The 15,761-nt window shown below is 41.3% G+C and overlaps 1 protein-coding gene across 1 annotated transcript in view; it reads right to left on the bottom strand.

Annotated features, from left to right (window-relative positions):
- Positions 1-15,761, bottom strand: part of LOC138736174 (CUB and sushi domain-containing protein 1-like) — a 2,349,200-nt gene that overhangs the window by 746,453 nt on the left and 1,586,986 nt on the right. Inside the window, exons 15-17 of the mRNA XM_069885244.1 lie at positions 15,300-15,626; positions 4,233-4,427; positions 3,946-4,084 (exon numbers count right to left, since the gene is read on the bottom strand). Coding sequence (XP_069741345.1) covers positions 3,946-4,084; positions 4,233-4,427; positions 15,300-15,626 — 661 coding nt within the window. The remainder of the gene's footprint in view (positions 1-3,945; positions 4,085-4,232; positions 4,428-15,299; positions 15,627-15,761) is intronic.

Here is a 15,761-nt window from a genome sequence, read left to right as displayed (position 1 = left end):
AACCCACAGACCAGCTTGCTCACAATCTGGCAGACCTAGTGTCAAATCTAGGGTTGGGTTTTGTGTTAGCGTTCAGGTTAGGGTTAGTGTTAGGAGCCCACAGCAACAGAGTGCAGGCATCAAACCGTTGTGACAGAGCGGGACAGCAGGCTGTGGGAGAGACCTGGAGGTACTAAAATAAATTATAGTACACAATACACATCATGACCCGAATTGGTCCCGGAATGCCAGAATTGTCGTTTATCTTGCAGGTGTTCCGGGAATTTTACAAGGTCCCTTTGAGGTGAAAAGGCAGCACTCAAATGACGCCCCCATTCCATTTCTGTGTTTTATTCACACAGCACATGTACCAGAAATAGGGAGAAAATGTCCCCGAACAAAATGGCTGTGTAAAAAGCATAATTTTCTGCTTGTGATGACATGCAATGTTTCTTTTTCATCAGACACCTCAGATTGAAGTGGACTTTCTCAATATAAGTTCTGTTCCTATGCTCTCAATCAAAATGTAAAAACATAACAAAGACAAATCACTTCTTTCAAGATGAAGCTTCAAGCCAAAACACGAATTGGTTCATGTTCCATTGATTATCTCTCCCCTGCTGAAAGCAGAGATGAATGCAAACATATGAATGTGCATGTAGAAAGCAGCTCTCCATGGCCTCCTCTCTGTAACATTACCCAATGCCTTACCCCACAGACAGTGAAGATGTTAGAGTTTGATATAAAACTATGCAGATCAGAGTCCAAACTGATTTCTTGATTTACATTCTACTTTAATAGATTACCTCTCGCAGAGGGTCCGTGTCGATGGCATGGCCCTGAGCTGGTTTAAATCTTATCTCGGTGACAGGACTTTCTCAATCAACTTGAGCAAATTTTCTTCCTCCTCTGCTACCCTTTCCTGAGGGGTCCCACAAGGGTCCATTCTCTTCTCCTTATACAATTCCCCTCGGCCATATCATCCAAAAACATGGCATCTCCTTTCACTGCTTCGTTGATGATAATCAGCTCCAACTCCCCCTGAAGCCCAACGACCAAGCATAGATAACCAGCCTCATCGACTGTCTGGAGGACATAAAGTGCTGGATGAACCAATACCTCCTGCAGCTAAATGAAGGCAAATCCAAGATCATCCTATTTGGTCCCTCTGACTCCACCAAAATTATCTTGGTAACTTGGCTACCCTCATTAAACCATATGTCACATACCTTGGTGTGATATTCGATTCCACCTTCAAGTTCGACAAGCCAGTCAATGCAGTAGTGAAAGCCAGCTTTGTTCAGCTCTGCATTATTTCCAAAATCAAATAATTCTGAAAGACCTCAAGAAAATTATCCATGCTCTCATTTTATTTTGTTTAGACTACTCTAACTCTCTTTATACGGGAATTAGTCCGTCCTCATTATCCCATCCACAACTGGTTCAGAATGTGGCGGGAAGGCTCCGGACTGGAACCCAGTAAAGGGATCCTATTCTCACCTCCCATCACTGGTTGCCAGCGCTGCTCAGAATAGATTTCAAATTTGTCCAGTTTGTTTACAAAGATGTCAATGAACTAGCCCCCTCTGATGTCACTGATCCCCTAACACCCTACTCCACTTCAAGACCCCTCAGATTGGCCAAATTAGGGCACTTGGTTGTCCCGCGCTCAGATCATAAACTCAGGGGAGATTGTGGACCAACAGTCCTCCCTCCATCAAATCAGCCCCTTCCTTCCTTTAACTCTTTCAAATCCAGGCTGAAGCTATACTTTTACTAGCTAGTGTTTTGAAGTGATTGTTGAATGTTACCACGTGGTATGTACAATTTAAAACCTTGGGGACCTGTTTGATACTGCACTTTAAATAGCTGCTTAATTTAAGATGTAATTTATGAACTTTACAGCACTTTGGTCAACATGAGTTGTTTTAAATGTGCTATTGTGGCGGCGCACATCCTCATGGCAAACCGGCCCTGCTACATCGTCACGTGGCGGGGCAGGCATGGGGAAATGGCGTCGTCAGAGGTTTCTCTCTGACTCCAGCATCCCTTCCAGCGCCCACCCTGGGCAGCGATTATGACGTCACAATACACCAGGTGACTGAACTCCTGCTGCCCTGAAGGGGAAGCACTGAATGTGAATAAAAATAGTCGTTAACGACCATCAGTGTGGCGGCAGTGATTTCCTTCAGCTCCTGCAAGCGCCACACTACATAAATAAACTAAATTCAACTCAACATTTGGCACCTGAGCCTTCTATCAATGGGAATGCTGATGCTTTTGAAGCTTGAGCTTCAAATACATAAAAAGTACAGTTGGAGAATGCACACCATCCTTTAAGTAGAACAATATCCAATATGGAGTAACTAAAGTCTTGAAAAAGATGTATGAGTTTGGAACTCAATTTAAAATATTAATATCTTAATACGCTTTGGCACCAAGAGCCATGAAGTGTATAAATGGCAATAGTGTTTTTCTGCATGACGTAATATCCATAGTTTCAAGAATCGTAAGAAAACTCATATTGTTGTGAATACTAAACCAACATCATGATTTGAGAGAAGAATTCCACACAGTTACATTGCCTTCAACAATTATGGCAAGAGGGGTGAACAAGGAAGGACACTCTTGTGAATCAGACAGCATTCAGCTAAAGAAATCAAATTGCTCTCTTGAAATTGTTTTCCATATTTGGCATGAACTGCATTTTGCGCTGATTCACGCTCAGGAAAACTTCTGTGAGTGCAGATTTCAGCAGTATTTTGGGGAGTCTGAAAGTCTGCGCTTGATGGATACAGGACTCCAAATGAAAATTTAAATAGCCCTATTGAATTTTAAGTGGTCAATAAATGCATCGAAGGACCCCTAGGACAAAAAAAAAACCTATTACTTGATTAACATGCGGTATCTTTGAGCACAGCTAGAATTACAAATACTATGAAATAAAACAATTGCTGAAGAGAAAACAGCAATGGCCTGTTTCCGCTCCGTAAATGGTTTTATGGTTATATGGTTAATAGATCAATACTTTACCAGAAAAAAAAGTAATATCAGAAGCATGGGTAGAGAACAGAAAAGTGGAACTACACAAGAAGCCAAATTATAAATAGAGAATCAGAATCAGGATCTAATGTCATGGTGGCAGCGTCACAGTGCAAACATTCATATTAGAACCGTCTTACGACATTACCATTAAAAAATAAAAGTGCTCGGAAAGTAAGGCAGTGTCTGTGGTTCAGTGATTATTCAGGAACCTGATGGCAGCGGGGAAGAAGCTGTCCTTGTGCCACTGAGCGCTCGTCTTTAGGTTCCTGTACCTCCTTCCTGATGGTACCAGAGTGAAGAGGTCATGGCCTGGGTCGTGGGGGTCTTTGAGGATAGAGGCTAGAGTCAAGTCTGGTGCCTGTGATTTTGCAGGCCCAGTTAACAACCCTCTGGAGTTCATTCTTGCCGTGAGAGTTGGCGCCTCCATGCCAGCCAGAATGATCTCGGTGGTGCACCTGTAGCAGTTTACGAGAGTCTTCAGTGACATATCAAATCTCCTCAGACACCTCACAAAGTATAGCCACTGGTGAGCCTTCTTTGTGATTGCGTCAACGTGAAGGCTCCAGGACAGTTCCTCGGAGATGTTGACACCCAGGAATTTGAAGTTTTTGACCGTCTCCATTACTGAGCCCTCGATGAGGAGTGGGTCATGTTCCCCTGACTTCTTCCTGAAGTCCACAATCATCTTCTCGGTTTTGCTGACATTGAGCATAAGATTGTTGTCATTCCACCATCCAACGAGCTGATCTATCTCCCTCCTGTACACTTCCTCAGGAAGGGAATATCAGCAGGCCAAACATCTATTTAAATTCATACCTAATTTTGATATGCATGTATATGACAATGCAAATTTTGGAACAGGCTATAACAACAAAGTTAATAATCACAGTATTTTCATTCAGAAGAAATGAAAATGAAAACCTGTCAAATGTTATTTTGATCGAGTGCCTTTGCTCTGCTTCAATCACCCATTCACAGTTCAGAGAGTCCTTGTAATATCCAGGCCACCCTGGAGAGAGTATTATCCCACTGGGTGCAGTCAAATGGCCACCACATGGTGCTACAAAAGATGAAAATAGAGAACTATGTACAAACCGTGCAGTTCACCCGACGGTCAGTCGATCAATCACTTCATGCCACCAATTAATTGCTCTATAACTGCTATTTCCAGAGGCTCTAGTTTTTATTCTAAGGTTTCAGGTAATTACCTTCACATCGCGGGACTGCAGAATTCCAGATGACATTCCCCTCCTGCATCATGCAGGTTATTGTCTCGGATCCTTGAGTTTTGATGAAGCCCTCATCACAGTGGAAAGACACAGAGCTTCCAAGCAGGAAAACGTCACCAAAGCGCCTTCCATTGACAGGAATGCCAGGATCGTGACATTCATTTTGGCCAAAAGCTGGTGAAGAATAAAATGAAAATCAGAGCTCTTCCATTCAGAATCTACAGTGGAAAAAAAGCACCGTCACATACAAAACTTTATCAGAGCAATGGCGAAGGTCTTGAAAACCAAGGGTCACAGTCTCAAAATAAGGGGACGGCCATTCACCTGAGAAGAAATGTTTTCCATCTCACAAATCCTTGAAATTCCCCATTTCAGAGCCTGAATCACTGAACAAACAGAATTGAATTGTTTCTTGTCCCATCCACCAAGATATGGTGAGAAACCTTGTTTTGCGTGCAATACAGTCAAGTCTACTAAACAGTGCAAGAGGTAGTGCGAGCTGAAAGTACTGGGATTGGGATAGATAGAGTTGACAGTCGTCACCTTTTTCCCAGAGTAGCGATGGCTGATATGAGAGAAAATCTGTTTAAGTTTAAAGGAGGGAAGATTAGAGTCTGGTGTATGTCATAGAGACTGGTGGATACCTGGAAAACACTGCCAGGGATGGTGGCGGAGACTCTAACAGAAGGGATATTTAAAAGACTCTCAGTTAGGCATGGTGTAAGATAAATAGAGGGTTATGGGCTGTGAGGTTGGGAAGGGTTAGATTGATGTTGAGTGGATTTATTGATGTAAATTGGTCTAATATCACGGTCCAAGGGCTCGTACTATCCTATGTTTTAATTCAACAGATTTAATTCAAACAATACAGTATTAGTGCAAGACGGAGATAGATTTTGGATATCGTGACAAGAAAGGAAAAAGTGACTCTGAGGTACATACAGTAAATCGTTACTGAGTGGTGAAGCAGGCAAGTGGGTCTGAATTTCCAAATACTGGTTCTGCTTCTCATGTTGTTCAGACCCTTTGGCCATTTATGTCTTTGTTATAATGCACCGTGCACATGTTGCTGATTGTGGAGGCGCCATCATTTTTACAGGATGCGCTTTCTGGAAAATAATTTTTAGGACTGAGCTTTATGCTGGGCATAATGGAATCTGTCAGCGTCGGGGAGAATATTCCTTCTTTAGAAGGGTGAAGCAAACTTCAGAGAGACTCGTATTTTCTTGCCAAATGAAGCCTTTGTTTTGTGCTGCTAATTGTTTGAGATTCTGGATGCCATTTGTGAAGTCCCTCACAACCAATGATCAGGGAGGACTCTCAAGCATCAGAAGCAAATAATTGTTCTTCACTTTGCTTCACTGCTCGTTTCCTCATTGGAAGCTTCATAAATGGCAACGTGGCATTACTTACAAAACATACATTTTTTAGGATATACTCAGTCCATATCAATTAAAGAAAATGTAGAGAATATTTGATAAAATATGAATCAGTTGCAGACTGAAATGGCATATATATATTCGCCCTGTTAAGGCTTCCTGGAAGTCATCACATACCAAGTGGGAGAACTAATGAGTCACCTCTTCCAGGCAAGCTCTGAAACTGACTATTGAAATGTGTCTGAGGATCTTCTGATGCTCATCCCTTTCAATTTACTTTCTTCCTAAGAGGTTGTAAAATCAATCAGAATATAATAATCGAATTATATTTTGCTTGGATTTAGAACTTTTCAAACAGCAGAAAAAAAATTGCTGTGTGGCATGAGATTATTCACTTTTGTCACAGGATGAATAAAACAGTTCAAGAGAAAGATTGAAACCCAATCAAATGTAACTAGAACAAAGGAGGTCCCGTCCACATACACCTGAATAACAGAGCTTTCTCTTTAGAGCAATGGAGGATGAGAGGTGGCTCAATATTGGTGCATAAGATTATGAGGGGCACAGTTAGGAAGGATAGTCAGCACCTTTTTCTCGGGGTGGCAATACTAAATATAAGATCTGTTTAAGGTGAGCAAAGGAAAGTTTTAGGGTCAGTGGTAAGTTTTTTTTACACTGAGTGGTGGGTGCCCAGAATGCATTGTGGTGGGTTGTGGTGGAGGATGGTAAAATCAGGACATTTAAAATTCTTAAATAGGATGTGAGAGAACGAGAGGGTAAGGGGCTGTGAGTTCAGGAAGGGTTAGATTGATGGCGGAGTATGTTTATATCAGTCAGCACAACATGATGGGCCAAAGGTGCTGCATTGTCTGGTAATGCTCTCTATTCCGTGTTCTAGCAAGGTATTCAGTGCAGGGAGAAAGACAATGTGGAAAATAACTGATACTTTCATTACATTTGCATTGGTTGAAAATACACTGTTGAGGTGAGAGTCAGTACTGTACAAAGGAGCACATTGTATCTTTGGTTTAAATGTACCTGCCTGCTCCCATCATAATCACATCAAACATTATGACTTAAGTCCTCCCTGTTAATATTTTCACTTATTGCTATGAAAAGCACATGTATAGAACCTTCAAAAGTCCCAAATGTCTCAATTGAGTAACATCTAATTGTGCATTTCTGTCTGTTTGTCTGTTCTCTATGCAAATCAATATAGGGCACTCTAGACATGTCCAAGGAGGTTCAGTAGGGGTAACATTTGATGCTGAATGTCATGACCACATTGAATTTAACCTTCAGGATCATATGATGTTCAAAAGTGTTTTTTGACCAGAATGCATTGAGTTGAATTACTGTTTACTATAATTGTGGGAACATTTGAATGCTGAATGTCATGACCACATTGAATGTAACTTTTAAGGTCAAATGAAGTTCAAAGTTAAATAAAAAAATGAACTTGCACCAGGGACACCTCAATTAGTTACTGTGCTGTGCATCAATGTACATTCAGAATAAAAATAAGTGGTCAAACCCAGTTCAATATGGGCCCAAAAAAGCGAAGCAAGATTGGCAGAAGCTCTTCTACATTACTTCAGTCTCAAAGAAGGCGCACTGATCATGCTCCTTCAGAACTTGGATTCTCCATGCCTGTAATATGGAACAAGACTGGCTGTTAAGAATCTTATGTTCATGTTATTGAGGTGACAATACTTTCTGGATGTGGCAATGGAGAAGATGCACCCATTCCAAAAATTCCCATCATCCCCACTGATATGCTGTTTGAGTTCAAGAGTCTTCAATTTCCCATACGATTGAGCTTCGTCATGTCCATAACAAATCCCAAGGTCAGACGTTGAAGGTAGCTGGATTGAAATTGGAAGAGCCCTGCTTTTTCCATGGGCAGCTCTCTGTTCATATGTTGGAGACCCGAACAGTCTATATGTGTGATAGTACAGATTCCATCACCAATGTGTACATGTATAGATTGTAGTGTAGGATGATTGTGATTGGCTGAGAGCATAACCACATCTACTGCAGGTCTTAAAGGGTTGCTCCTAGCCAGACCAGGTCATTCTGGACTGGTCGACCCACATGTGATACGCTCCAGTCTTCTAGTTAATAAAAGCCTTGGTTTGGATCAACAAGCCTTTGATTCTTCCGACGCGCTCTAGAATATGTAAATACTCAAGGTGGAAACACTAAGAACATTGTTTATTCACCGGTAGGTGAGACCAGAACTAGGGGACACGGCCTCAAGGTTTAGGGGAGTAGATTTAAGATGGAGATGAGGAAAAACTGTTTTTTCCCAGAGGGTAGTGAATCTGTGGAATTCTCTGCCCAGGGAAGTGGTTAAGGCCACTTCATTAAACATATTTAAGGTTCAGTTAAATTTTTACGTAAGAAAGAAATTTGTGGATATGGGGAAAAGGCAGGGAGGTGGAGTCAAGACAATGATCAGATCAGCCATGATCTTATTGAATGGCGGAGCAGGCTCGACGGGCCAGTATGGCCGACTCATGCCTCTATTTCTAATGTTATAATATTATTATGAATCCCTTAGCTGAGAATTATTTGTCTATGTTTTGCCAGGTCATCATTGTTTGAACCATGTATCTCTGCTACAAAGAATGTAAATTTTCCGTTTGAAATAATATATTTATGCAGAATTCCCATGAAGTTTTTTTAAGTAGTTTGTTTCAATCATGTGGTCAACAATTGAATGTTTTATTCCTGGGTATCCTGCTAGTTTGGAATAAAATTTAGATCTTGCTATTCACTCTCTGAGAAGACACATACTGTGGGAATGGTTCCATTTTAAAATTTAAACATTCTGTCAAATAACAAAAAAAATCCTCCCTCGCACTCTTTTGAACCTTAAAGTCATAAAAAACCCTTCATTCAGATTTACAAAAATATTATTCCTGACAGTTAGATCAAGCACATATTCATATAATTATGCATTACATTGCACAGTAGTCCAATTAAATCACCTTCAATATACATGATTATAAAACATTTGGAACTGGGTCATTAGTCAGAATCAGTTGATCTTGGGGCAGCACAGGTGGCGTACGCCAACAATCGGGACTGGGGTTCGAATCCCACATTGTCTGTAAGGAATTGTAAGGGTTTTCCCTGGGGGGGGGGGGTGTGCTCTGGTTTCCTCTCACCACTTAAAACATACCAGTGATGGTAGGTTATTGGATGTAAATAGGGCAACTCGGACTCGTTGGGCCAAAATGGCCTGTTACCATGCTGTATGTCTAAAATTATTTAAATTTATAACCATTGCTCACATTATTATTCATGAGAGGCAGACTTATCTTCTTTTGTCCTGGTTTCAACCCACCTCCCCAACCTTTCTCACCCCACCTAATGAGTTTCAGAACAGCATTTAGATATTTGCTGTAAAAACTTAAAGCTGGAGAAACTCACCAGGTCAAGCAGTGTCCTTTATATAGCAAAGGGAAAAATACAGAACTGACGTTTCGGACTCTAGCCTGAAATATTGGTCATGTATTTTTACTTTTGTTATATAAAGGACACTGCCTGAGCGGCTCAGTTTCTCCAGCTTTGTGTTTTCACTTCAACCACAGTGTCTGCAGACTTTTGTGCTTTACTTCCTTTAGATATTTGCTGGTTGGCTGATCTCTCAATCTTAGTATGACACTGGAAATTACTTGGCTGCTAATCTTATTGGTGTTGCATTGAAGGTGTAACAGTCTTGTGCTCTATAATTTACTGTGTTCAGGCACTTCTTCAAGTTCCAGTCAGCTTTTGCAACAGAGGTGTTTGATTGTTTTAAATGGCTCAGCTGGTGTGGAAGAGATCCCAGTTTTCATTGTCCCTTTTTGAACTCTTCTTCTTCCTTCCACATAGACAAGTTTCAGTGATTCTCAGTGAAATTCCCTGGGCCACTTGATACATGATTTTCCAGAAGTGGCATGGTTCAGCAGCAAGATCAAAAATGTAGATTAAAAATAAACTGAATTCAATTCCACTTTTGCTGCATTCTCTGCAATAATCTTTTCACACGGCTGTGATAGTACAGATCTATCACCAATGTACATAGTGTATATAGTTACTGTATCTAGACTGTGCTTACAGCGATTGGCTGAGAGCTAAGCCACACCTATTGTTTGGGCCTTAAAGGGTTGTGTCCCTAGCCAGGTCGGATCATTCCGGACTGGTCGGCCACCTGTGAAGAGCTCCGGTCTTTTGCTAATAAAAGCCTTGGTTTGGATCAACAAGTCTTTGGTTCTTTCGACGAGCTCTACAACGGCACAGCAGACAATTAATTTAAATACTTGATCACAAAAGAATGATGAAGCCAAACTGTTAGATGTTGACTCCATGAGCTTCATTCAGGAAGACGCTCAGCTAGATTCCACATGGTTGGCTGGTCCTGAAGCATAAGGCGCATGGAATTAAAGGCGAGCTGACTGATTGAACGCAGAATTGGCTTGATGATACGAAGCAGAGTGTGGCAATGCTTTTTCTGATTGGAAGTCTGTGGCCAGTGGTTCATGTCAGGGATCGGTACTGTGACCCTTGTTGTTTGTGATTTGGATGTTGGAGGTATGATTATAAAGTTTGGAAATTGGTGCTGTTGGAGAGAGTAAGGAAGATCATTTAATGTTACAGCAGGACAGAAATCAGATGGAAGTTGGTCGGACAATTGTCAGATGGAATTTATTCCCAACAAGTTTGAGGTGATGTGCTTTGGATGCAGATGGGATGTTTCCAATGATGGGAAAATCCAGAACCCGGGGCCATGGTTTGAGGATAATCGGCAAACCATTTAGGACCAAGATGAGGAGGAATTTCTTTACCCAGAGGGTGGTGAATCTGTGGAATTCATTGCCACAGAGGGCAGTAGAGGCAGGTTCATTAAATATATTTAAGAGGGAATTAGATCTATTTCTTCAGTATAAGGGTATTAAAGGTTACGGAGAGAAGGCGGGGACGGGGTACTGAACTTTAAGATCAGCCATGATCTCGTTGAATGGCGGAGCAGGGCTCGAAGGGCCGAATGACCTACTCCTGCTCCTATCTTCTATGTTTCTATGTTTCTATGAATGTCATGAGGGGGTAAGACAGATACAATAAACAGGCACCAGGAAGGTTGATGAACAGAGGGATCTTGGAGTTCAAGGTTATAGCCCCTTAAAAGAGGCAAAGCAGGTAGATTGGCCACTGAATAAGGTATCCAGCATGCTTGCCCTTGTTAGTCGGGTTAAAAAATACAGCGGTGGAATGTTGCATTGCAACTTCACGTAACACGGGTTAGATAACATTTAGGAAAATATCTGTAGTCTGGTCACAATGTAGGTGGGCTGGAGAGAGTGCAGAGGAGGTCCACTAAAAGGGTGACCTAAAAGTAATGAATTAAATTATAAGCATGGATAGGTGACATAGTCAGAACCTTTCTTCCCTTAGAAGGGGCACCAACATCAATAGGACAGTCTTCAAGGATGAAAGGAAGAAAATTTAAAGGGGATGAGCAGATTTTTTTGAAACACAGCAGTTGATATTTGGAATATGCTGCCAGAGGAGGTGGTGGAATGAGATTTAAAACAAAAACTACATATAAGAGATATTTGGACAGGCTGTTGAACTGGAGAGACATAGGAGATGACAGTCAAGATGGTAGCAAATGGGATTAATGTAGATGCGTATATCCTGACCACCCATTCCCTCAGCTCACAAGTTAAGTGGCCTTTGCCCATTGCCCCAGGTGTGAGGAAGGGTGGCAGAATCCTGGGGAAGAAGATCTGATGGATGAAGAATAAAGTGGGGTTCGAGTAATTGGATGTTTCACTTATCAGCAGACTCAATGGACTGGAAGTCATAAGTTGAAAGTGAGAGGCAAAAGATTTAAGAACAGCAACGTTTTTTTCCCCCACAGAGGTGCATGAGTTGAGCTGCTTGAAGAAGTGGTAGAGGGATATAATTACAAGATTGAATATACATTTGTACCTGGTAAACCACAGCAAGTAAGAATATAGAACATTAGAGCATAGTACATGTAAAGTTGTGTTTTTGATTCTTAGCTAATTTTGTGCCTGTCTCTGTAAGAGAACTATTTTTTGTAGTGTTAACCATAGTGACTATGATGTAATATGTTGTAATATCCACCCAGGCAAAAGGCTTGCCTCTCCTTCTACAAGATGTGAAGGAAGTGTGAGCATGAGAAATGTTTCTTTTAATTTTTTGTATCTCTAAGTTTTTGTATCTCTTTAAGAATATAGATACTTTTGTATCTTATACAGTAAATGATTTGTTATTCACCGTAATGAAGGTATTATGGTGAAGCTATGCAAAATGATTATCTGCTCCATCAATGAATTAAAGCTACATAAAGTAACAGCCACAGAGTTTGACTTGTTGGATTAATGAGATAGAAATTTGTGATATCACAGCTCACACTTAGGAAGATGATACGTTGAAATTAGGATATATTAGAATAAGGAATGTTTCGTCTATAGTACAGGCCCACGATGTTGTGTCAATTTTTATAAACCTACTCAACAGTCGAAACCTTCCACTACCATAGCCCCCATCCATGTGGCACTCTGTCTCCTGAACCAGCCTCCAGCATCACCCTCAGTAGTGCATTCCTGTATAAAAAGAACTTACCCTCTGACCACTCCTGCAAACTTTCCTCCACTCGCCTCTAACCAGCATCCTCTGGTATTTGCTGTTGTTGCCATGGGATAAAGGAGCTGGCTGTCCACCTGATCTAAGACACTCATAATCTTATATACCTCTCTTAATAATTACATTGCATCTGTACTTTGTAGTTCAGGAGATGAGAATAAACCTTACTGTGTGAATTAATTTGTAACAAATAAACTTTAAACCAAACAGGTTCAAGGAAAGGAAAGTTTAAGAGGGATATTGGATCAACCACATGCAGTTGGATCTAGTTCAGATAGCAGACACTAATGAACAAAGAAAGATGGTGTGTAACATTCATTCAATTTCTTTTCCAACTTATTGAGAGTCCAGTGGCCTAGAGCTAATGTATCTACTTCTCAATGTCTGTAAGATGAATCTGAGCTGATCATAGACTTCAGGAGAGGTGATAGAGCCCACACTCCTATCCTCATTAATGGTGCTGAAGTGGAGACAGTAGATCTCCTCAGCTTCTTGAAAGGAAACATTCCCAGTCACCTGACCTGGACCAATGGTCAAGAACATGCATCAACACCTCTACTTCCTTTGAAGGCAAAGGAAGTTCAGCAAAGCCCCCATGTCCCTTAATAACCTCTCCAGGTTCTCCGTTGAAGGCATCTTTGGAGGATGAATCACAGTGTGACACAGAATCTGCACTTCGTGGTAAATGCAGCTTAGAGCTTCCCACAAACTTCCTCTCCCTCCATGGACTCCACCCACCTCTCTGCCTGCCTCAGAAAGGTAGCCAATCACTGGATCACACCTCAAACACACTCTGTGAGATGGGTTAATGCATCAACAGGTTCAAATACAGTTTTTTCCCTCTAGCAGTAAGCTTCATACCCGTTTGCATGGCTTGTGCTGACTTGCTCACAAGAAGACTGTACAAAGTATAATACTGGTCTGACAAAATTAGTTGACAGATAGCTCAAGCCCAACATGTTGGCTGCCTTTTATTTCCTATCGGTGCTATGGGACCTGTTTGGTTTCTCTCGCACTTTTCTACACCATCAACTGCAGAATTTCTTGTGTTGCATGAAACATGACAACAAGCTTGAACTTGAACTGAACAATTTCAATGGAAAGATGTGATGATGGATACAGACAAATGTTTATGATAATTGTGTCCATTATATTGGCGGCCATTTTATAGATGTTGACGTGTCCTTACCTACGCACTGTGTGATTACTGCCTGGCAGATTGAGGTGTCTACATTTTAAAAATTGATTGTGTAACTCTCACGTTTTTCTTTCATTCACCTCTGGTGATCACATAACCAATGACCAGTGGCTCACTGACAAATTCTATCGCCTCAAGGTCAAAAAATTGTGGGCCCAAGGAAACACCTGCATTTCCATCTTAGGACATGAGGGATGGGTGCAAAACCTGTAACATTATTTCAGGAAAATAAGTAAAATAACAGACACCAACCAAGATATTGACAACCACTTGAAACCAGGATCCTATCAAAGTTGGCCATTCATGACTCCCTGCAGGTGTGAGACCTCCCCATTGAGGTTCACCATTCACATTATCTTTACCACACTGTTGAACTGCTGAACATCTTATTGGAGTTTCCATGAAAAATATAGCCGGAAACACAATGCAGTGCCGCAGCTTTCCTCTTCTACCATAGTGTGCCTTTACCCTTTCAAGGGAATTATGGTTTGGAAACATGCCCAGGACCACAGAAAGTGGCAAACCTGGCCAAGTCCATCGCAGACAGCCAATATTATCAAGGACCTACATCACTCTGTACCCCACCTCTTCTCACTGCTACCTTCGGGCTAAAGATACAGAAGGCTGAAGACCGGCACCTTCAGGTTTATTTCCACAAGTTATCAGGCTCTTGAACCTTTAGGTACAGATAGTCTTCATGACCAATGCGAGTTACATTGGACCGCACATATGACCAAGATTTTTTTTTAAAGACTGTACTTATGGTGAAATTCTTTTTTCAAGGTTCATTTGTTGAAATTTCTTTTGGAAAAATTGCTTCAATACATCATTAAGACATGTGAACCCGACTTACAACCAATCTGAATTATGACCAATCCTTTGGTCCCAATTACGGTCATAAGTTGAGGACTACCTGTACTACCCTGACTGATCAAACACTCTTCTCAGATCACTGATAGATCTGTCTGCATGATTGAAACACCGCTTCTTTTTGGCACTGACCTCAATTGTGAATATTTATCTATCCTTTTATTTTTGTTCCCTCATTTTCTGTGTCAAGACACATTATGGCAGTTTAATTTGTATTCTCACATTGGTGTACCCTACATGACTGTTCGACTGCTGCGTGAGAATTCTTGGTGCATTGAAAGTACATTGCCCTTGTGTGTATGACCCTAAATTTTCACACAGTATTGGGCTGAGAAGTGTAAGGTAAAACATCATGAGATGGGAATGTGTAGGGAGTTACCCTGTACAGGGCAGTAACAAGAAGGGGAGGTGTCCTTGTACTCCTGTTAGGTAAAACATCATGAGATGGGAATGTACAGGGCTGTAACAAGATGTAAATGCATCCTTGTACTTACAAGATAAGAGAGACATTGATGGATTGAGAGGCAGGAAGCTAGCAGGGAAAGGATAGCAACAGTTTTAGTCATTGGACAAGTAATGATATGATGATGTTCTAAGCATGTATCCAAGGGTATAAAAAATCACCATTTTGCTGATAACAGCAGAATGCATTCTCCGACTAACATGTTTAGTCGCAAGTGTTACAATCCGGTAATAAAGAACAAAGAACCCTGATTTCGACTCAGCCTGGTGTTTGTCTCACTCATTCATGAACAAAGCAGACCTAACAGAAGGTAAAAGAGGCAACATTTCCTAGAATTGAGTCTGCAGATACTGGTGTCAAGTGAAATACTCAAGCAGAAACTCAGCAAGTCATGCAGTATCCATGGAATAAATGGTAACCAACGTTTCGGGCCTGTACCCTTCATCAAGAAAACCAAAAGCCTTTAGATTTACTTGTGTAGGTGATGTTGAAACCTCTGCCAGTAGTGGAATGATCGGACTGGAACTCGAGGCGGGTGATGTGTCCATTGCTGGCCAACTGAGAAGGGACCTCATTGCCAGAAAAAGTCCCGAGGACAATGGCGTCAGCAGTCCCGTCGTCCTTTATGGTGAGGTAATCAAACTGGGGCTCAACGTCAAAGTCATTGAAGATCAGGTGGACCCTGCTGGCCAGCTCCGCGATGATCAGCCAGACGCAGTTCATGTTATTGCCGTACTCCTCTGGGTAGTTTGGTGACAGCACCACTCCCGATGGTGCTGTGAAATTGAAGAAACAGGAGACTGCCACAAAAACACAAAACACAATAAGTTCTCAATGAAAAAATTTACCCATTACACATATCAATTACTTTCTGCCAATTAATACTAAAAAGAGCAGCAAGGAACAAAAGAGAAGTTTAAAGTCCTTTAAAGAAG

The sequence above is a fragment of the Narcine bancroftii genome, chromosome 6, assembly GCF_036971445.1.
Source record: "Narcine bancroftii isolate sNarBan1 chromosome 6, sNarBan1.hap1, whole genome shotgun sequence".
In the NCBI taxonomy this organism is placed as follows: domain Eukaryota; kingdom Metazoa; phylum Chordata; class Chondrichthyes; order Torpediniformes; family Narcinidae; genus Narcine; species Narcine bancroftii.
Note: the sequence above shows the minus strand (reverse complement) of the source record. Positions and strands in the feature narration are given on the sequence as shown.